The 20,689-nt window shown below is 57.8% G+C and overlaps 2 protein-coding genes across 5 annotated transcripts; both read left to right on the top strand.

Annotated features, from left to right (window-relative positions):
• Positions 1-4,939: 4,939 nt before the first annotated feature.
• Positions 4,940-8,182, top strand: CHKB (choline kinase beta). Its single transcript, XM_040991824.1, has 11 exons — positions 4,940-5,151; positions 5,232-5,340; positions 5,840-5,953; positions 6,111-6,244; positions 6,408-6,503; positions 6,615-6,673; positions 7,074-7,155; positions 7,243-7,351; positions 7,426-7,529; positions 7,790-7,871; positions 7,960-8,182. The coding sequence occupies exons 1-11, from the start codon at positions 4,940-4,942 to the stop codon at positions 8,032-8,034; spliced, it is 1,176 nt and encodes a 391-aa protein (XP_040847758.1). The 3' UTR covers positions 8,035-8,182.
• An 892-nt stretch (positions 8,183-9,074) lies between these two features.
• CPT1B (carnitine palmitoyltransferase 1B) lies at positions 9,075-17,253 on the top strand. 4 transcript variants are annotated; one of them, XM_040991804.1, is made up of 19 exons: positions 9,105-9,245; positions 9,465-9,604; positions 9,751-9,766; positions 9,854-10,006; positions 10,125-10,226; positions 10,400-10,537; positions 10,612-10,689; positions 11,288-11,395; positions 12,477-12,561; positions 13,716-13,911; positions 14,121-14,306; positions 14,546-14,651; positions 14,730-14,846; positions 15,092-15,256; positions 15,343-15,477; positions 15,563-15,715; positions 16,103-16,216; positions 16,664-16,756; positions 16,867-17,253. In XM_040991804.1, exons 1-19 carry the CDS (start codon positions 9,105-9,107, stop codon positions 16,948-16,950), a joined length of 2,310 nt encoding a protein of 769 aa, XP_040847738.1. In that variant the 3' UTR covers positions 16,951-17,253. The 4 variants fall into 4 exon arrangements, with proteins under 4 accessions (XP_040847719.1, XP_040847738.1, XP_040847727.1 ...); XM_040991785.1 differs by lacking the exon at positions 9,751-9,766 and having other exon boundaries at positions 9,075-9,245; positions 9,829-10,006; XM_040991793.1 differs by lacking the exon at positions 9,751-9,766 and having other exon boundaries at positions 9,829-10,006; positions 15,343-15,481; positions 15,567-15,715.
• The last annotated feature ends 3,436 nt before the right edge of the window (positions 17,254-20,689 follow it).

The following is a 20,689-nucleotide window of genomic DNA, read 5'->3' as shown; positions in this document are numbered from 1 at the left end:
AGGACCTTTAACCACTTGCGCCACCGCGCCGGGCCCCATCTATTCTTTTTTTAAAAATTAATAAAACAATTGCTAGAGTATAAATCTAGGCAACTACTTAGGAGAGTTACTTAACATGGTTTTAAAAACTGAAGATGCTGGGCCTGGGGGCGTGGCATAGCAGTTAAAGTCCTCACCTTGAATGCGCCAGGATCCCATATGGGCACCGGTTCTAATTCCAGCAGCTCCACTTCCATCCAGCTCCCTGCTTGTGGCCTGGGAAAGCAGTGGAGGACGGCCCAATGCTTTGGGCTCTTGCATCCGTGTGGGAGACCTGGAAGAAGTTCCTGGATCCTGGCTTCGGAATGGCACAGCACCGGCCATTGCACTCACTTGGGGAGTGAATCATCGGATGGGAGATCTTCCTCTCTGTATATCTGACTTTGTAAATCTTAAAACAAACAAACAAAAAGACCCAAAAAACTGAAGATGCTTACCCCAGACACAAGAAAAAAAATGTGGAAATAATCGTCTTACCCACTTTCCTGTAGCCCTTGAACCTTTTTGCCCTAATTAACTATGTAAAGATTGTCAAAAATAAAGAAAAAAAATATTAAAAAACTGAAGATGCATTGTGCCATGATCCCTAACAATACTCCGGGGTGGTGGTTCTCAAAATGGGGACCATGGCTTCCTGGAGTCCCCACGTCACTTTCAGGGAATCAGAAAGGTCTTCAGGTGGGTGACACTGCCTTCTTAGCACTGACCAAGGCAGTGGCACCAAGCTGTGACGGGGTCAGGAGTTCTTCCCTGCTACCTGCAGCGGAAATGCAGCTTTTCCTATAGATTTCCCTGATGAAGTAATTTAGATCGTAAGTGCTGGTACCCTGATATTGACTTAACATCCGTGTGAGGATGAAAGGTATGGCTGAGGAGATAGCCGAGGGAGGTACAGTGTTCAGCTGCGAGTGGGACCAGCCACTTTCCTCATGAAGCACTATTGTTTCCTCCAAAAAGCAACTTTCAAACTGTGGTTATTCAGGCTTTGGGATTTGGTAGATACTTTCAAAAAATGATCAAAGCGAGTACATCACTTCAAGGACAACTTGCAATATTTTTCCCAATTTCAAAATGAGAGCTTACATGCAAAAATGACAACTTTGAAAAACCTGTGTCCATCACCATCAGTGTAATTTTTTTAAAAAGATTTATTTATTTGTATTGGAAAGGTGGATATACAGAGAAAAGCAGAGACAGAGAGGAAGATCTTCTGTGCAATGGTGCACTCCTCAAGCTGTCTGTCCCATGGCCACTCCCGCAATGGCCGGAGCTGAGTCAATCTGAAGTCAGGATCCCAGAGCTTCTTTCCAGGTCTCCCACACGGGTTCAGGGTCCTAAGGCTTTGGGCTGTTCTCGACTGCATTCCCAGGCCACAGGCAGGGAGATGGATGGGAAGCGGGGTCACCGGGATTAGAACCGGCGTCCATATGGGATCCTAGTGTGTTCAAGGCTAGGACTTTAACCACTACCACCAGTGTAATTTTCTTAAATAATTTTATGACGAAGTTGGTAGTGACATTAACACGTTATTTTTATGTTATATAATACAGCATGTCAAAATGCAAAGCATCTGCCTAGACCAGAGAGTCATTATTTCCCAAAGGACCCACACATAATGTTCAACCGTGACATAAAAGGTCCACATGGCACCAGGCAGACCAAGGGACAGAAACACTGACACAGTGTTGGTATCCAGAACACAACTGACAGGTGCTTAGCCCGTGTCTCACCTGGCAGAGCCTGGTTTTAAGTCTCACTCTGGCTCCTCACCCCAGCTTCCAGCAGCATTGTGGGTTCCCATCACCCACATGGGAGGCCTAGAATTCCTGGCTCCCAGCTCTGGACCCAGTCCAGCCCATGCCAACCATCATAAGCATTCAAGGAATGAAACAATAGGTAGGAGCAATCTCTCTCTCTCTTTCTCTCTCACTCCCTAACAAAATTTTTTTTTGAAAGAAAGAATTAGAAGGGCCCGGCACAGTGGCCTAGTGGCTAAAGTCCTCGCCTTGAATGTGCTGGGATCCCACCTGGGCACCGGTTCTAATCCTGGCAGCTCCACTTCCCATCCAGCTCCCTGCTTGTGGCCTGAGAAGGCAGTTGAGGATGGCCCAAAGCCTTGGGACCCTGCATCTACATGGGAGACCTGGAGGCAGATCCTGGCCCTTGGCTTCAGACTGGTGCAGCTCTAGCCATTGTGGTCACTTGGGGAGTGAATCATCAGACCGAAGATCTTCCTTTCTGTCTCTCCTCCTCTCTGTATATCTGACTTTGTAATACAAATAAAACAAATCTTTAAAAAAAAATTACAGAAAAAGAAAGAAGGAGGGAGAAGGGGAGAGAGAGAACCTTGCAACTGCTGGTTCACTCCCCAAATGACTGCATTAGCCAGGGCTGGCAAGGCCAGACTGAGGAGCCAGTAGCTTCACCCAGGTCTTCCACATGCGTGCAGGGCCCAAGCACTTGGCCCATCTTCTGCTTCCCAGTGTGTTAGTAGGGAGCTGCACAGGACATAAAGCAGCCAGAAATCGAACTGGCGTCCATATGGGATGCCAGTGTCACCACCACGCCACTGTGCCATGGTGCCACCCCTCCCCGTTTTTTAAAATAAACTGTCCCTTGACAAGTCTCAGTGTAGTTTCAAAGATTCATAATTGTAAGAAAAAGCTGTCAAAAGCAGTTACAATTGGAAAGCTGTGTAAGGTCGGACCTTGCCTGTTCCAATACAAAAACACGGGATTACAAGAAACCGACAACAAAACAGACAGGGGGGCGTCTGTTGCTTTGAACAAGACAGGCATTTAGAATCTGCACTGTGGCCATTGCCTGCAATTCTTATATCCCATGTGGGCGCTTGTTCAAGTCCTGGCCACACCACTTCTCATCTGGTTCCCTATCAATGCACCTGGGAAAGCCAAAGATTTTGGCACAAGCTCTCGAACCCCTGCATCCACTTGGGAAACTCAAATGGAAGTTCCTGGGGTCTGGTGTGTTCAGTCCAGCTGCAACTGTTTGCAGACATTTGGGGAATGAATCTGCAGATGGAAGATCATCTCTCTCTCTCTCTCCTTGTAACTCTTTCAAATCAGTACAAAAAAATTTTGCAAAGTAACTTGCAAAAACATACAAGGCCATGCCTTAGCCCATCTCATTCTGCTATAATGGAGCACCTCAATGAGGTGATTCATAACATTTATCGGCTCATGGTGCTGCTGGTTGGGGACAATAGACTGGGGTCTGGCTTCTGGAAAAGTCTCCATGCTCTGCCATCCCATAGTAGACAGTAGAAGGGCAAGCATGGGGGAGGCGGCAAGGCGGGAATCACAGCATCAAACCCTTTCTAATCAGAAGTAACTCATGCATGGTGATGTCCCATGGCACCAACACCTCCCAACATCATGGCACTGGGGACTGAGCGCCCAATGTAGCTGTTTCAGGGTCACATTCAAACCACAGTGGCCACTGTTCTTGTTAAATTTGGAAAACTGTCATTCTCCACCAGCTGCTCTGTCAATGTATAAGCATGCGACCATTGACAGTGAGTACCTGGCCATCGCCTCGTTATGTTGCACAGTCCTTCAGGTTCTCAGGCAGGAATCTAAGCCCATCTAGAGGAGGATGACCAGGCTGGACTCAGAAGTCCTGCCCGCTGCACTTAAGGACTGGGCACAGTGGAGCACTGAGCAGAAGCTGTGAGGGGACAGAACTTCAGCTGAGCTGAATGGGTCTTAGATGACACTGGCTTGAGATCTCAGAGGGATGCAGCAGGTCACACAGAAGCAGTGGACCTCGGAGGCAGCTTGGAGCCACAGGGATGGCATGTGGAGCTGGAGGGCAGACACACACACCCTCATCTGAGTGCCTGCTCGCTGGTAATGACCACACTGCCAGGCAGCAGATGATGGCCTGAGGACTTAGGGCTCCGCAGCCCACGTGGGAGGCCCTTGCAGAGCTCCTGTCCCCCGCCCTCAGCTGTGGGCATTTGAGGAGGGAAACCAGTAGACAGAGGATCTCTTTATGTCTCTTCTCTGTCTTTCAGAAAGAGAGGGAGAGGGAGGAGCAGGGATAGGCAAGGAATAATCATCCCAAGAGCACCCTACCAACTCTTGCCTGGGGCCACTTTGAGTCCAAGCTCCCAGCTGCCAGGGCACATCCGTAGCTCCTGCACCTGAGCCGGCAGATCTGAATTAGCCCACAGCTGGTGCCTGGATGGTCCACCCTGAGCCCGGTGGTGACACAGCTTGGCAGGAATCTTCCCGTTCCCCTGGAAACACAGCGCGAAACAAAGCCTGGGGGAGGTGAGGGGATGTGGCCAAAGTTACTGCGAAAGGCGTGGCGCCCAGTTCCTGTGGCTGCTTGGCGCTGGCACAGAGGAGGCTTCCACTGAGTTCTTTCCAGAATATGGCCCCTTTTCCAAGGGCAAGCTGGTCTGGCTGCTGGACAGAAGTGTCTCATGATGCACTTGGCCCGAGGATGAGTCCTCTGGTGTCCACGAGCTAGCACCTGGCCCCACGTCTGCGCAGACCTTGCAGCTCACAGCCCGAGAGGCCTGGCCAGCCGCTTGTGCACAACAGGGTGGTCGGGGCAGGGTGCGCCACCTGGCTCCAGAGTCAGAGCGAGGAAGCTGGGATCCATGCCGCCAGCTCCGGGTTCCCGTCTGGTCTCTCAAACCAGAGCGCACGCTGGCCAGTGCGCGCCGACCTGCGCCACGAGCCGCGCGCCGGGGCGCAGTCCGGCCCGGGTGTCCACGAGGCCGCCCGAGGCGGCGCGAGCCGATGACGCGCACGTCGCCCACGCGCGGCTCCCGATTGGTCCACGTCCTGCGCTCGGGCGCCCGAGTCCAGGCCGCTGACCCGCCCCCCGGAAGCGGCGAGCCTCCGCAGGAGCCGAAGCGCCGCTGCCCATGGCGGCCGAGGCTCTGGCGGGGAGCGCAGGCGGCCGCCTTCCCGGGGACGGCTCACCGCAGGCCCGGGACCCAGACGCGGCTCCCGCCCGGCGGCGCGCCTCGTCGCTGTCTCGAGATGCCGAGCGCCGGGCCCACCAGTGGTGCCGGGAGTACTTGGGCGGGGCGTGGCGCAGGGCGCTGCCCGGCGAGCTGCGGGTCCAGCCCGTGAGGTGGGAGGCCGGGGGTTGGCGGAGGGGCAGGGCAGGGACGGAGGCACCGCCCAGGCTGAGCGCTCACTGTGCATCTCCAGCGGAGGCCTCAGTAACCTGCTCTTCCGCTGCTCGCTCCCCGACTACCTGCCCAGCGTTGGCGACGAACCCCGGGAGGTGCTGCTGCGGGTGTACGGGGCCATCCTGCAGGTGAGGCGGAAAGCAGGACCGCGGCCACCCCAGCTTCAGGACTGCTCGCTCCAGTGGAAGCAGCTGGGGCTGTCTTCACTGTCCAGTCCAGGGATCCGGAGCTCAGGGAATTTGTCTTCCTGGAACCCGTGTCCCCTGACTAGGTCTTGTGGTGCCGCCGGTAGCCCATGTGGTAGCCATCCCGGCTGCTGCACTTCCATCCATCTCCCTGCTAATGGCCTGGGAAAGCAGTGGAAGCTTGGGCCCCCTGCACCCATGGGGGAGACCCGGATGATACACCTGGCTTCCTCCTGCCTCAGCCCTGGCTATTGTGGCCATCTGGAAAGTGAACTAGCAGTTGGAAGATCTTTCTCCGTATCGCTCCCTGTGACTTTTAAGTAAATAAATCCATAAATAAGGCCTATGCAGCGGAACCAAAAGTTACAGCTGCGCAGGGAAGGAAGTGCAGGCCATCCTGGGTGTGCTGGCACTGATGTGGCCTCTGCTGTTGCCCCCTCAGGGTGTGGACTCCTTGGTCCTGGAGAGCGTGATGTTCGCCATCCTTGCCGAGCGGGCGCTGGGACCCCAGCTCTATGGCGTCTTTCCAGAGGGCCGGCTGGAACAGTACATCCCAGTACGAGCCCAGTCCAAGCCCAGCCCACCCCACTCCTCCCCAAAGCACCCCCCTCCCAATGTCTGCCTTCACAACCCAGGTAGGGAATTGTCCCCAAGACCCATTCTGCTCCCAGGTCTCCCACCCCCACACCCCCCTGATGGGTTCTTGGGTACAGAGCCGGCCACTGAAGACCCAGGAGCTTCGCGACCCAGTGCTGTCAGCAGCCATTGCCACCAAGATGGCCCAGTTCCATGGCATGGAGATGCCCTTCACCAAGGAGCCCCACTGGCTGTTTGGGACCATGGAGCGGTGAGTCAGGCCCTGGCTGAGGTTGAATGTCCTATGCACTGGCCAAGTGGGGTTAATATCCCAGGGGCTGGCCTGGGTGTGCAGCTGTTTGTTAGAGAAGCCTAAACAGGGCTTGGGGGACGGGACAGGCAGTGGAGTGAATGGACCCTGCCTTGGGCTGCAGGTATCTGAAACAGATCCAGGAGCTGCCCGACACTGGCCTGCCGCAGCCCCACCTACTGGAGACCTACAAGCTGAAAGATGAGATGGGCCAGCTCAGGTGAGGGCTGGCCAGTGGCACCAGAGCCCCTGCCAGATGTACCAAGGGCAGAGTGTGGTCTGGCTGCCCTCAGTGAGCACTGCCCACAATGCCCGTCCTCTGCCTCCGTAGGAAGTTGCTGGACTCAACTCCATCACCTGTGGTCTTCTGCCACAATGACATTCAGGAAGGTAGGGAAGCCAGAATGTCCGACCCAAACAGGAAGGGGACCCTGAATCTACCGGCCCGAGGTGGAGGGGGACCCTGAATCTACCAGCCCTAGGTGGAGGGGAACCCTGAATCTACTGGCCCGAGGTGGAGGGGAACCCTGAATCTACCGGCTCAAGGTGGAGGGGGACCCTGAATCTACCGGTCCGAGGTGGAGGAGGCCCTGAATCTACCAGCCCAAGGTGGAGGGGGACCCTGAGTCTACCGGCTCGAGGTGGAGGGGAACCCTGAATCTACCGGCCCGAGGTGAAGGGGGACCCTGAATCTCCTGGCTCAAGATGAAGGGGGACCCTGAATCTACCAGCCCAAGGAGGGGCCTGAAGGCTTGAAGTGATCTGAACCCCATCCCATCCTGTTGCCTAGGGAACATCTTGCTGCTCTCCGAGCCACGGAGTGCTGACAGCCTCATGCTGGTGGACTTTGAGTACAGCAGTTACAACTACCGGTGAGGCCCTGGGGAAACTGGCCGGGCTTGCTTGTGGCCTCCCATGGCCAGGGTGGCTGAGGTCCAAGCATTGCCTTGTCCCCTCAGGGGGTTTGACATCGGGAACCACTTTTGTGAGTGGGTGTATGACTACACACACGAAGAGTGGCCCTTCTACAGAGCACAGCCTGCGGACTACCCAACGCGGGGGCAGCAGGTGTGTGGGCCAGAGGGACCCACGGGAGGAGCCCCGGGCCCTCTCCTAGTACCAACTCTGCCCATTTATCTCAGCTGCATTTTATTCGCCACTACCTGGCAGAAGTACAGAAAGGTGAGACTCTCCCCCAGGCTGAACAGAGCAAACTGGAAGAAGATTTGCTGATAGAGGTCAACCGGTAAGTAAGGAGAGTGTGTAGGGGAAAGGACACGAGTCCACACTCCGAGGGCTGGCCTGCTGGGGGGCACACGACTCCACACTCCGAGGGCTGGCCTGCTGGGGGGCACACGACTCCACACTCAGAGGGCTGGCCTGCCCAGGTGGAGACAGGAGTCCACACTGAGGGCTGGCCTGCTGAGGGGGATAGGAGTCCACTCAGAGGGCTGGCCCGCCTGGGGGGGTTGGCTCTCCTGTGAGTGTCCCCTCCCTGTCCACCAGGTACGCGCTGGCCTCCCACTTCTTCTGGGGCCTGTGGTCAACCCTCCAGGCCTCCATGTCCACCATAGAGTTTGGTTACCTGGTAGGTATATGGGGGCAGGGGACACGCATTTCCTTGGGGACCTGGCAAGCCTGGCTCCTTACTGCTCTGGGGGCCGGTCTTTCCTCAGGAGTACGCCCAATCCCGGTTCCAGTTCTATTTCCAGCAGAAGAGCCAACTGACCGGCTCGCCCCCCTCGTCTTGACAGCCGCGGGATACTGGGATTTCCCCTGAACCTCCAGGGCAGGATCTTGGAGGGCAGGACAGAGAGGATGGGGCTGTGCCCCCAAGTGAGGGCTCCCCACCTTGTCCCCTGCTATGTTCCCCAAGACAATAAAGAGCTGCTTCCTTCACACCCTGGCCTGATCCCTGAGTGACACACCCTGCTCCGCCCAGCGCCCGCCCTGCCCCTTGCAGAACCCTGTCTTGGCTGAAGCTCAGAGCTGTAAATGCTGGGAGGACTCAAGGGAAGGGCTGGGGGCCAGGCTTAAAGTCCCGCGCGCCAGAGATTGGGGACAGGCGCCCAGCTGACACCCTGGTGACCTTTTCCCTACATTCGGCTATTTTTAGTTCTAATACTAGGATTCTCACGTGAAACCCTTGCCCCGCTCCTGCCCCCAGTCTCTCAGACCTCTGAGCAACCTTCAGCCTGCAGGAGCCCTGCCTGGGTTCGCAGAGGGGGTTCTGGTTCCCGCCCCACTTCGGCTTCTCGACCCCCTGTTTGGGAGTCGGTGTCAGGTTCCCGGTAAGGGCGGGGCGGGGTGGCTAGGCCTGAAGGACGTGGGGACGCAGGCCGGGGGAGGTGGGGGGGCCCACACACCGGAGCAAATCTGCACTGTGAGTAGGGCTAGTGCAGGGCGGCCTGCCCGGCTCAGCCCCTCGGCACGTGCTGGGGTCCCTTGTGGGTGCGCGGGGGTCGCGCCGAGCCCAGCCTCAGTTCCGGGGCCGCGGCTGCTCCACCCCACTCCGAGGCAGCCTCTCATGGTCTCCGCGGCCCCGAAGCCTTCAAGCTCCATCCGCAGCAGCGCGAGGGTTTCTCGGCAGTTGACCTGGCCTGAGGGCAGGTCCTGGGCGCGAGGCATGGGGCGCACGCTGGCCGCGGCCCCGGGTGGGCTGCAGGGCGGGGGTTGGGGCGCGCACGGGTAGGGGTGGGCTTGGGTGGGCTGGGGAGGGGGCGGGGCCTCGACGTGCCGTGGACCTGGGACAGGGGTTGTCCTGAGTAGCACCCCCCCCCCGTCCCCCCCGCACCCCAGCAGGTGCTGACCAACCCCCAGGATGGCGGAAGCACACCAGGCTGTGGCCTTCCAGTTCACTGTGACCCCAGAAGGGGTTGACTTCCGGCTCAGTCGGGAGGCTCTGAAACACGTCTACCTTTCGGGAATCAACTCCTGGAAGAAGCGCTTGATCCGCATCAAGGTGGGTGTGTGCGGCGTGGTTTCCCTAGCCCCTGCTCCTGACAGGTGCAGAGCATGGGAGGCAGGGTTAGCTGCTGTCTGGGTCCCTAGCACAACCAAAGCTGGCAACTGAGGAAGAGCTACAGCGGCACAAGGTGGAGGGTCGCGATGAGCGTGGGCTGGGAGGCCAGAGGCCCTCGGTCCCCCTGCGTGCTTCAGGGGCCTCCTCCCTGCTCTGCAGAATGGCATCCTCAGGGGTGTATACCCGGGCAGCCCCACTAGCTGGCTGGTCGTCGTCATGGCAACCATGGGCTCCTCCTACTGCAAGGTGGACGTTTCCATGGGGCTCATCTGCTGTATCCAGAAGTGCCTTCCGGAGGGGTAAGTAGCTATCCCTACGGAGCCCAGGCCTAGCCTAGGCAGCACAGTGGCCATCGGTGGCCTGAGGGGCAGCTGTCCGCCCCATATCAGCTTGTTGTGGAATGTACTCAGCCTGAATGTGTCCAGAAAAGTCCTTCCCCCACAAGACAGCTCAGCGGTCAGGTGATGCCGGCCTGCCAGCCTGGACCCAGTGGTGTCTCTAGCTTTCACCCCTTCTCCAACAGGAACGGCTCCTACTACACGCCACAGACACGGGCACTTCTCAGCATGGCCATCTTCTCCACGGGGGTCTGGGTGACCGGCATCTTTCTTTTCCGCCAAAGCCTGAAGCTGCTGCTCTCCTATCATGGGTGGATGTTTGAGATGCATGGCCGGACCAGCCGCTTCACTAAGATCTGGATTGTGAGCAGGGGCTTAGGGTTGAGCTGGAGTGGGAGCAGGCAGGGCTCTGGTGCCTGGCACGTAGGTTTGTTTGGGTGGTTGTAAGGGGCTCCCACCCCAACACTGCCCACACCCCTAGATCTGTGTCCGCCTCCTGTCCAGCCGACGACCCATGCTGTACAGCTTCCAGTCATCTCTGCCCAAGCTCCCTGTGCCCAGCGTGCCAGCCACCATCCAGAGGGTGAGGGCCTGGGTCGGGCGTCCCAGCAGGGGTGGCTGAGTCTGCCATGAAGGATGGGGAGAGAGTCAGACTATGGAGAGTAGTGGAGCTGGGTTGAGGGTGGAGTTGGGGTGAGGGCTGAGGCAGAGTGGCAGAGGCACAGCCCCCACAGTCACAATGGCTCCACTGGACAGTACTTGGAATCTGTGCGGCCCTTGCTGGGTGATGAGGAATATTACCGCATGGAGACGCTGGCCAAAGAATTCCAGGACAAGACTGCCCCCCGGTTGCAGAAATACCTGGTGTTCAAGTCCTGGTGGGCAACAAACTACGTGAGTGTCACCCTGGGGCTTAGCGAACCCCTCCGGGGGTCCTGCAGCCCCCCTCACCTCCCACCCTCCCACAGGTGAGCGACTGGTGGGAGGAATACATCTACCTCCGAGGGAGGAGCCCCCTCATGGTCAACAGCAACTACTATGTCATGGTGAGAGCTGGAGCCCCACGGGACAAGAGGGAGTGTCCCGGCTGTGGGGCAGAGGTCCTGGAGGAGGTCCCAGGGCTCTGATACAAAGTTTCCGTGGGGGCAGAGGAGGTCAGAGTGAGGTCTGAGGGAAGGGAAGTGGGGAAAAGAACTCCTAGAGCTGGCAAAGAGGAAAGGCCAGGAATGCCACCACTGGCCCCTGCCCAGCTCAGGCCCCGTCCTTCCTCCCTGGCTCAGGCCCTGACCTCCCAGCCACAGGTTCCCAGGGACTCCCTGAAGCCTGGCTGGCTGGCTGCAGGTAAAGGGCCATGTGACCAACTCCCCGCAGCCCCCTCCCCCGTCCAAGACACACAGGATGCCAAGTGGCCTGTTGGCCTTGCCCGCCCTCACAGGCTGTCTGTCCATACCAGGGACCTTCACCAGGGGTTGGTTGGGGAAGCCCTTTCTGCAGTCAAAACAAAACAGGCAAAGGCACAGCTCACGTCAAAGCTGAAGCAGTGGGGTGGGAGGGGCACTGACTCCAAGCAGGTCTGTCTGGAAGCACAGGCCCCTGGGCAGTGGATCCTGAGGGGCACCCACCACGGCCCTGCTGTGTCCCCAGGACCTGGTGCTGGTCAGGAACACAGAAGTGCAGGCAGCCCGTGTGGGAAACGCTGTGCACGCCATGATCATGTACCGCCGCAAGCTGGACCGCGAGGAGATCAAGCCTGTGAGTTGTCGGGGGTCGGGGTGGAGGGAGGGGCGCTGCAGCTGGGGGTCGGGGCGGAGGGGCGCTGCAGCTGGGGGTCCGGGTGGAGGGAGGGGCGCTGCAGCTGGGGGTCGGGGCGGAGGGAGGGGCGCTGCAGCTGGGGGTCGGGGTGGAGGGAGGGGCGCTGCAGCTGGGGGTCGGGGTGGAGGGGCGCTGCAGCTGGGGGTCGGGGTGGAGGGAGGGGCGCTGCAGCTGGGGGTCGGGGCGGAGGGGCGCTGCAGCTGGGGGTCGGGGTGGAGGGGCGCTGCAGCTGGGGGTCCGGGTGGAGGGAGGGGCGCTGCAGCTGGGGGTCGGGGTGGAGGGAGGGGCGCTGCAGCTGGGGGTCGGGGCGGAGGGAGGGGCGCTGCAGCTGGGGGTCGGGGTGGAGGGGCGCTGCAGCTGGGGGTCGGGGTGGAGGGAGGGGCGCTGCAGCTGGGGGTCGGGGTGGAGGGAGGGGCGCTGCAGCTGGGGGTCGGGGTGGAGGGGCGCTGCAGCTGGGGGTCCGGGTGGAGGGGCGCTGCAGCTGAGGGTCGGGGTGGAGGGGCGCTGCAGCTGGGGGTCCGGGTGGAGGGAGGGGCGCTGCAGCTGGGGGTCGGGGCGGAGGGAGGGGCGCTGCAGCTGGGGGTCGGGGCGGAGGGAGGGGCGCTGCAGCTGGGGGTCGGGGCGGAGGGAGGGGCGCTGCAGCTGGGGGTCGGGGCGGAGGGAGGGGCGCTGCAGCTGGGGGTCGGGGCGGAGGGAGGGGCGCTGCAGCTGGGGGTCGGGGCGGAGGGAGGGGCGCTGCAGCTGGGGGTCGGGGCGGAGGGAGGGGCGCTGCAGCTGGGGGTCGGGGCGGAGGGAGGGGCGCTGCAGCTGGGGGTCGGGGTGGAGGGGCGCTGCAGCTGGGGGTCGGGGTGGAGGGGCGCTGCAGCTGGGGGTCCGGGTGGAGGGAGGGGCGCTGCAGCTGGGGGTCGGGGTGGAGGGAGGGGCGCTGCAGCTGGGGGTCGGGGTGGAGGGAGGGGCGCTGCAGCTGGGGGTCGGGGTGGAGGGAGGGGCGCTGCAGCTGGACATGCTGTGCTTTCTGCAGGTGATGGCTCTTGGGATTGTTCCCATGTGCTCCTACCAGATGGAGCGGATGTTCAACACCACCCGGATCCCTGGCCGGGAGACAGGTACCGCTGACCACAGCTGAGCCCCTCCCTCCCACTGGGCACCAGGGTCCCGGAACTGTGCAAAGCCATCAGTGTGTGACAGACACTGGACACTGGAGCTGGACCCCAGGGGCCCTCGTGGAGCTCCTCCTCCAGGCTGACTGTGCCAGGGAGGTAACTGTGTGAGTGGCGGTGCAGGTAGTGCTTCAGCCACGGCACCCACGCCTTCCATTTGCAACACTGTCCTCAGGTAGCTACACACTTCGCTAGCACTTCTTTTTTCTTTTAAGATTTTTAAAAAAAGATTTATTTATTTTTATTGGGAAAGTCAGATATACAGAGAGGAGGAGAGACAGGAAGATCTTCCATCCAATGATTCACTCCCAGTGACCGCAATGGCCGGTGTTGCACCAGTCCAAAGCCAGGAGCCAGGAACCTCCTCCAGGTCTCCCATGTGGGTGTAAGGTCCCAAGGCTTTGGGCCGTCCTCGACTGCCTTCCCAGGCCACAAGCAGGGAGCTGAATGGGAAGTAAAGCTGCCAGGATTAGAACTAGCTTCCATATAGGATCCCAGCTCGTTCAGGGCGAGGACCCTAGCTGCTAGGCCACTGCACCAGGCCCTCTTTCAAGACTTGTTTTATGTATTTGAAAGGTAGAGTTACAGAGAGAGATCTTCTGTCTGCTGGCTTATTCTCTCAACAGCCTCAGTGGCCAGGGCTGGGCCAGTAAAAGCTAGGGGCCTAGATCTCCATCCAGGCTTCCCATGTGGTTGGCAGGGGTACAGATACTGGTACCACCATCCATGTTTCCCCAGGAGTCCTGTGCTCTCAGGAGATGCCAGCCTTGTTGGCAGCATCCCACCCCAATGTACTGCAGTACTGGCCATTTCTTGGACTGTGAAGGCCCTCCCAGGATTGCTGTGTGGATTCACTCACTAAGGAAAAGCCCTGGGCAGAGGCTGGGCTGAGAGGATCAGCAGGAACTACCCAGTGTGTTTGGGCATGGGGGGCATTGGCCCTTCCCTGGACATAGCCAGGGCTGGCAGTTCCCGTGGCTGGGGCTCGCCTGTCCTCCCATGACACAGCCAGGGCCAGGACTTCGTGGCCGAGCCTCAACTGCCTGGGACACAGCCGGCAGCGCCATGGCCGAGCCTCAGTTTTTGTTGCCCTCTCACAGATGTGCTACAGCACCTGTCAGACAGCAGGCATGTGGCCGTCTACCACAAGGGCCGCTTCTTCAAGGTGTGGCTGTATGAGGGCTCCCGCCTGCTCAGCCCCCGGGAGCTGGAGCTGCAGTTCCAGAGGATCCTGGATGACCCATCCCCACCTCAGCCTGGGGAGGAGAAGCTGGCAGCCCTCACTGCAGGAGGGAGGTATGGAGCAGAGGGGAGATGTGCTGACTGCGGCTCGGGGCCACAGCAGAGACCTGAGGGTGCCAGCCGGTGGAACCCGCCTTGATAGGGTGGCTGTAGGGTGGATTCCCTCCAGGACCATCTGCCACCCTGTCAGGCCCTGTCTCCAAGCCCAGCCGGGCCTCGAGATGTCCACAGGGCTCCCATAATTGGCCCATGTTGATCTGCAGGGTGGAGTGGGCGCAGGCCCGCCAGGCCTATTTCAGTTCGGGCAAAAACAAGGCTGCGCTGGAGGCCATCGAGCGTGCTGCTTTCTTTGTGGCCCTGGATGAGGAGGCCCATGCCTACAACCCCGAAGATGAAGCCAGCCTCAGCCTCTATGGCAAGGCGCTGCTGCACGGCAACTGCTACAACAGGTGTGCACCTCCCCCACCATGGGCAGAGCTCTGCATTAAAGGAGAGCTGACAGGGCTAGTTAGGGTTAGAGCTAGGGCATAATTGTAGAATTAGGGTTGAGGTGAAAGGGTTAGGGAGAGAGATTAGGTTTAGAGTAAATGTTTAGGGATGGGCTTGGGGTCAGGGTCATGATCAGCAAGCTCCGTGACCTTAGCCCCCAGGGCTGAGCCATCCATCCCCTGACCCACTCCTTCTGCAGGTGGTTCGACAAGTCTTTCACTCTCATTTCCTTCAAAAACGGCCAGTTGGGCCTCAACACAGAACATGCGTGGGCTGATGCCCCTATCATTGGGCACCTCTGGGAGGTAATAGGGCTGGGCAGGGGACCTGGAGGGCAGGCCTGCAGGTGGCGGTCAGGTTCTCAGTTTGACCTCTCCCTACAGTTCGTCCTGGGCACAGACACCTTTCACCTGGGCTACACAGAGACTGGGCACTGCCTGGGCAAGGCAAACCCCACACTTGCACCTCCTCAGCGGCTGCAGTGGGACATCCCTGAGCAGGTGCGGGGTGGGTGGGAGGGGGACTGTCATGAGTCATTTACGTCTCCCGCCCCTTCCCACCTGGCCCAGCCCTTGGCAGAAACAGCTCGGGATACTGTGTGGGCTCTAGGCTGGCCACAGGGATTAGGGGGACCCGGGAGCTGTTTGTGGTGTGGAAAGGTAGGGGTGTGAGGCTCTCATCTGCAGAGCCCTTTGGTGTGGCTCCCGGAGACTTTGCCCCCAGCTCACCTCTCATGTCTCGTCAGTGCCAGGCCATCATCGAGAGCTCCTACCAGGTGGCCCGGGCACTGGCGGATGATGTGGAGCTGTGCTGCTTCCAGTTCTTGCCCTTTGGGAAAGGCCTCATCAAGAGATGCCGCACCAGCCCAGACGCCTTTGTGCAGATCGCCCTACAGCTGGCCCACTTCCGGGTAGGAACCCCCTTGGGCAGGGTAGGAGCCCCCAGTGGGGTGGGGTGATGGGCCACCAACAAAATTCACCCCTCTGCGTCTGCCAGGATAAGGGAAAGTTCTGCCTGACCTACGAGGCCTCAATGACCAGAATGTTCCGGGAGGGGCGGACAGAGACTGTGCGTTCCTGTACCAACGAGTCCACAGCCTTCGTGCAGGCCATGGTGGAGGGGTCCCACATGGTGAGCTGCGCCTGCTCCTTGCCCCCCATGATCCCATCCCAGTGAGGCTGAAGCCATTTGCTCCCTACCCCTTCTTGATCCTCAGAAAGCCGACCTCCAAGATCTCTTTCGGAAGGCTTCGGAGAAGCACCAGCACATGTACCGCCTGGCCATGACCGGCGCTGGCATCGACCGACACCTCTTCTGCCTCTACCTGGTCTCCAAGTACCTGGGTGTCAATTCCCCTTTCCTGGCTGAGGTCAGTGAGCTGGGCAGGACCCATGCACTGCTCTGCAGGGTGCTTCTGAAGCAGGCTCCGGCCTTCCCACACACACTGGACCCCCCAGGTCTGCCAGCTGGAGCCGGCCTGCCCACCCACACCTGCCAGGACTGCCCCCCAGGTCTGCCAGCTGGAGCTGGCCTGCCCTCCTGGCCTTGATAGCCCACAGGAAGTTGCTCTTGCGTGTGACGTGTGGGGTAGACACAGAGCTGAGAGGAACTGACAGGTCACACGATGGTCTCTGCCAGAGACTAAGGGATCTGAGGCCTGTGTCCACTCCTGCAGCTTCAGCAAGGTAGCACTGGCTGGAGCAGGCCTTCAGCCTGCTGCTTGGGTATCTGACCAGCTATGTCCGCCCTGTGGCAGGTGCTCTCAGAACCCTGGCGCCTTTCCACCAGCCAGATTCCTCAGTCCCAGATCCGCATGTTCGACCCAGAGCAGCATCCCAACCACCTGGCTCCTGGTGGCGGCTTTGGCCCCGTGAGTGCCCTGAAGGGAGGTGGGCAGCAGCACCTGCAGGGGTTTTCTGGAGCAAGTGTGGACATGGACATGGACCGGGGCAGGGGCGCTTGCTTGGAGGGCAGCACACTCAGGCCTGCAGGGAGGCAGAGTGGACACTGTGGGCCAGGGACACACCCTCCCAAATCCCCTCCTTGCTGGGCATGGTCATGCTTGGGGCTGGTTCGAGGTGTAGAGCAAAGTGCTGCTCGCTTCTGAAATTGAAATAGGCTCCGTGTAGGAGCCAGCATGTTCCACTGGTGGGTGAGAGCTAGTTGGAAGGATGGGGCAGCAGCCTAGAGCTCCCTCTGGGAAGCGGAAGGGTCCATAGTGCCCACTGGGCATGCTCCTGACCTTGGGGCAAGTGCAGCAGCAGCAGCAGCAGGCAGCTCTTCACTCATGCCTCCCTCGCCCCCACACTGCCCTCAGGTGGCAGATGATGGCTATGGCGTTTCCTACATGATCGCAGGCGAGAACACCATCTTCTTCCATGTCTCCAGCAAGTTCTCAAGCTCGGAGACTGTAAGTTCCCCCTTTGTGCCGGCAGCAGTCACCCAGGCACACGGTCTCTCTCGTGGGGGGACGGAGGGCTGGGGTACCTGAAGGTGCATCGAAGCTCTTGTCATCCACAGAATGCCCAGCGCTTTGGAAACCACATCCGTCAGGCCCTGCTGGACATCGCTGATCTTTTCCAAGTCCCCAAGGCTGACCGTTGAGGACAGAAGTGCCAGCTACCCTCCCCTGCCCCATGCTGGGCAACAAGAGGCCTAGGATGGCTCAAACATGAGGGGTGGCCACATCCAGGCCCCAGGGACAGCACTGGAAGCTGCTGTCCCATGGTACAGGCTGCTCCCAAGGGCCCCAGTGGTAGAGGTGGGATTGGAGCAGGGAGGGAATTTGAATTAGCTTTTTCTTGGTAAACACTAATAAAAATAAGGCTGTGTAATTCGTCTCAGCCCTTAGGTCCCTGTGTTTTGTTTGGCTTTGCCCAACTAGGGCCAGCAGGGAAAGGCTGGGCCTGAGAGACACCATGAAGGACTCAAGGCCATCTTAGGAAGGCATCTGCTGAGCAGATGCAGGCTGTGAGGGTGCTGTCTGGGTATGTGCATCTGGGATAAGCCCTCGCTTCACAACTTGCACCTGCTCCATAGGGCTGCTGCTCTCTGCCAGAGAAGAGGGCCCACTCCCCTGCTCCCCACCCAGCCAAGCCCTCTGTACTCCTCTGGGCCCAGCACAATCCTGAGGTCCAAGTAACAGGTAGGCTTGTCTGAGAGGGCACACAGGATATGCCTTCTCTCAGGTCAGTGAACCTGCTGTAAGTGTGTGCAGCCCTGACTTACTGGGCGGTGGGCCTCAGTGCACCTGCAGTACTACCCTGCGCTCTGGAGCTCCACTGAGGGGCCAGTACGGGTTGACCTGGCCTTGTGCTGGGCTCTCTGCCCAATGGGATCCACTCCGAAGTGAGGCAGGCACATGTGGTTGGACACAGAGCGGCCAGCTAGCAGGAAGTCAGAAGGCTTTGGAGCAAGAGGTGAAGTACTTCCTGAGTGCCTACAGCATGCAGGGCACTGGGATAGCAGTCAGCAGACCTGGCGAACACAGCCACCTCCCCAGGGGCACACAGACAACAGCCAGGGATTGGAGGATGGCACAGGAAGTCTGCCAGTAACAAGGGAGGGATGGGCGGCCATTTCAGAGGGAGGCAGAATGTGTGTTCCAGTCCTGATGAAGAGGGAGCAGGCTCTGTCCCTGTTACACGTACCAGCATGGCGGAGAACTTCCTGACAGAAAGAACAGCGAGAGCCCAGCTGTCAGCAGTCCAGGGGGGAGGGCAGAAGAGGGGGGGCGGGACACAGTGCCAAGTGCTGGGAATGGGAGGAGTGATGTCACTTGCCCATTTCAAGTGGATGCTGCTCTAGCTAAACAGAGTCAGAACAGTGTCAGTAGGAAGGGGAATAAACCCTGTGGGAGCAGTGCTCATGGTAGAGGCATTGTGCAAGAGAGGGTGGGCTTAAACTAAGGCGTTGTCATAGGAATGGAGAATGAGAGTGTTGGGTGAAGATTTTTTTTTTTTAAAGATTTATTTATTTATTGGAAAGTCAGATATACAGAGAGGAGGAGAGACAGGAAGATCTTCCGTCCAATGATTCACTCCCCAAGTGCGCGCAATAGGCAATGCTATGCTGATCCGAAGCCAGGATCCAGGAACTTCTTCTGGGTCTCCCACGCGGGTGCAGGGTCCCAAGGCTTTGGGCCGTCCTCGACTGCCTTCCCAGGCCATAAGCAGGTAGTTGGATGGGAAGTGGAGCCGCCGGGATTAGAACCGGCACCCATATGGGATCCCGGGCATTCAAATCGAGGACTTTAGCTGCTAGGCCATGCCGCCGGGCCCTGGGTGAAGATTTTTAAATCAGATCGGACTTGACTGCAAGAATGATCTATGAAAATATCTCATAAATTCTTCAAAGATAGATAGGTAGAAAGAAGGAAAGAAAAGTCTAGACTCTATTAGGCTAGAGTCTAAAAACCTTGCATGAGGTTAAAAACCTTACATGAGGCTAAAAACCTTGAGGCCACATAAGATTCTCCTTTGAGTGGCCGTGAATTTGTAAATGTTACATTCCACATCCAGTGTTGCCACATTGAAGTGTTACAAGTCCTCCCTGGATTCTCTTGACTGCCTGGGTGCTGCCTCACTTTCTGGGGAAAGTGTCTGGGTTAGGGTTGGCTTCTGGGGTCATTCATTACCTCACCCCGTCCTGGGAGAGCAACGAGCAGTTTTCAATAAGCTTTTCAACAAGCTTTTCAATGTTTTCAGTTTTCAATGCTTTTCAGCATTGTGATAGGGCAGGTTAAGCTGCTGCCTGCTGCAATACCAGTACCCCATGTGAGCACTGGCTCATGTCCTGGATGCTCCACTTTAAATCCAGCTCCCTGCTAACAGCCTCTGCCACCCACATGAGAAATCTGGAAGAAGCTTCTGGCTTTTGCCTGACCCAGCCCCAGCTGCTGCAGCTAGCTAATGAACCCCTAGAGGGAAGATCTCTCTTTCTGTAACTTTCAAATAAATAAGTAAAATCTTTAACAACAAAATGCTGACTTTTAATTTATCTTGGGGGCCTGGCGCAATAGCGTAATGGTTAAGGGCCTTGCCTTGAACACACTGGGATCCTGTATGGGTGCCGGTTCTAATCCCAGCAGCCCCACTTCCCATCCAGCTCCCTGCTTGTGGCCTAAGAAGGCAGCCGACAGCGGCCCAAAACCTTGGGACCCTGCACCTGTATGGGAGACCCGGAAAGAAGTTCCTGGCTCCTGGCTCTGGATCAGCTCTGGATCGGCGCAGGATTGGTGCAACTGGCTGTTGCAGTCACTTGGGGAATGAATCATTGGATGGAAGACCTTCCTCTCTGTCTCTCCTCCTCTCTGTGCATCTGCCTTTCCAATAAAATAATTAATTAAAAAAATTTTTATCTTGGAACTTACCAAAGGTCATCTGACCTTTTCCTTGATCATAAATCTCCATAGGACTCCCCAGACCTACGAAGGTTCCCTCTTCTGTGGGTTTGCAAAGACAGTAGTTAAGGTTGGTAGGGATAACAGATAAATCCTAAAACCTCAATGGCTTCATAAGAGAGGCTTAATTTTTTTTTTGCTCAGGCTACTTCCTGAAATGTGAACACTGGTTCAAGTCTTAGCTGCTCCACTTCCAATCCAGCTGCCTGCTGATTCACCTGGGAAGGCAGCAGCAGATGGCCCAAGTGTTTGGAGCTCAGCTACCCACATGAGAGTCCAGGTTCTTGCCTTGGGCTTGCCTGGCCCAGCTCTGCCATTGCTCAGCCTTTCTCCCCCCACTCTTTGTATTCTGAAGACATATATATATATTCATATATATCCATACATATACCAGTTAGCTGAAGTGGAGGCCTTTATTTGAGGCTGCCCAAGGATTTGCCTTCTACTGATAGTTTTTTTTTCAAGACATTAAAAAAAAAAAAAGATTTACTTCTATTGGAAAGTTAGATTTTAGAGTGGAGAGAAAGATCTTCCATCTGCTGGTTCACTCCCCAAGCAGCTGCATCTGTTGGTGCTGATTGAATCCAGAGCCAGGAGCCAGGAGCTTCTTCTGGGTCTGCTGCACGGGTTCAGGGTCCTAAGGTTTTGTGCTATCTTCTACTGCTTTCTCAGGCCACAAACAGTGAGCTGGAAAGAAGTAGAGCAGCCAGGACACAAACTGGCGCCCATATGGGATTTCTCGGAATGCAAGGTAAGGAGTTCAGCCACTAGGTTACCGTGCCAGGCCCAAGATTTTTTTTTTAAGATTTTTTTTTTTTTGGAAAGATAGATCAGATTTACAGAGAGAAGGAGAGACAGAGAGGAGGATTTTCATCAGCTAGTTCACTCCCCAAATGGCTCCCACAGCTGGAACTGAGTCCATCAGAGGCCAGGAGCTTCTTC

The sequence above is a fragment of the Ochotona curzoniae genome, unplaced genomic scaffold (genome assembly GCF_017591425.1).
Source record: "Ochotona curzoniae isolate NIBS_2020 unplaced genomic scaffold, NIBS_Ocur_1.0 contig_1014, whole genome shotgun sequence".
NCBI classification, from domain to species: domain Eukaryota; kingdom Metazoa; phylum Chordata; class Mammalia; order Lagomorpha; family Ochotonidae; genus Ochotona; species Ochotona curzoniae.
The sequence above is the reverse complement of the archived record's forward strand: the minus strand, read 5'-3'. Positions and strand labels throughout refer to the sequence as shown.

What these genes read in the sequence shown, in the direction of transcription:
- CHKB (XM_040991824.1), top strand. Translation starts at nt 4,940, where the DNA reads ATGGCGGCCGAGGCTCTGGCGGGGAGCGCAGGCGGCCGCCTTCCCGGG. An exon ending in TACAGCAGTTACAACTACCG is followed by an intron (nt 7,156 to 7,242) that starts GTGAGGCCCTGG and finishes TTGTCCCCTCAG; the next exon opens with GGGGTTTGACATCGGGAACC. An exon ending in CCATAGAGTTTGGTTACCTG is followed by an intron (nt 7,872 to 7,959) that starts GTAGGTATATGG and finishes GTCTTTCCTCAG; the next exon opens with GAGTACGCCCAATCCCGGTT.
- CPT1B (XM_040991785.1), top strand. Translation starts at nt 9,105, where the DNA reads ATGGCGGAAGCACACCAGGCTGTGGCCTTCCAGTTCACTGTGACCCCA. An exon ending in TGGTGGAGGGGTCCCACATG is followed by an intron (nt 15,478 to 15,562) that starts GTGAGCTGCGCC and finishes CTTGATCCTCAG; the next exon opens with AAAGCCGACCTCCAAGATCT. An exon ending in CTGGTGGCGGCTTTGGCCCC is followed by an intron (nt 16,217 to 16,663) that starts GTGAGTGCCCTG and finishes CACTGCCCTCAG; the next exon opens with GTGGCAGATGATGGCTATGG.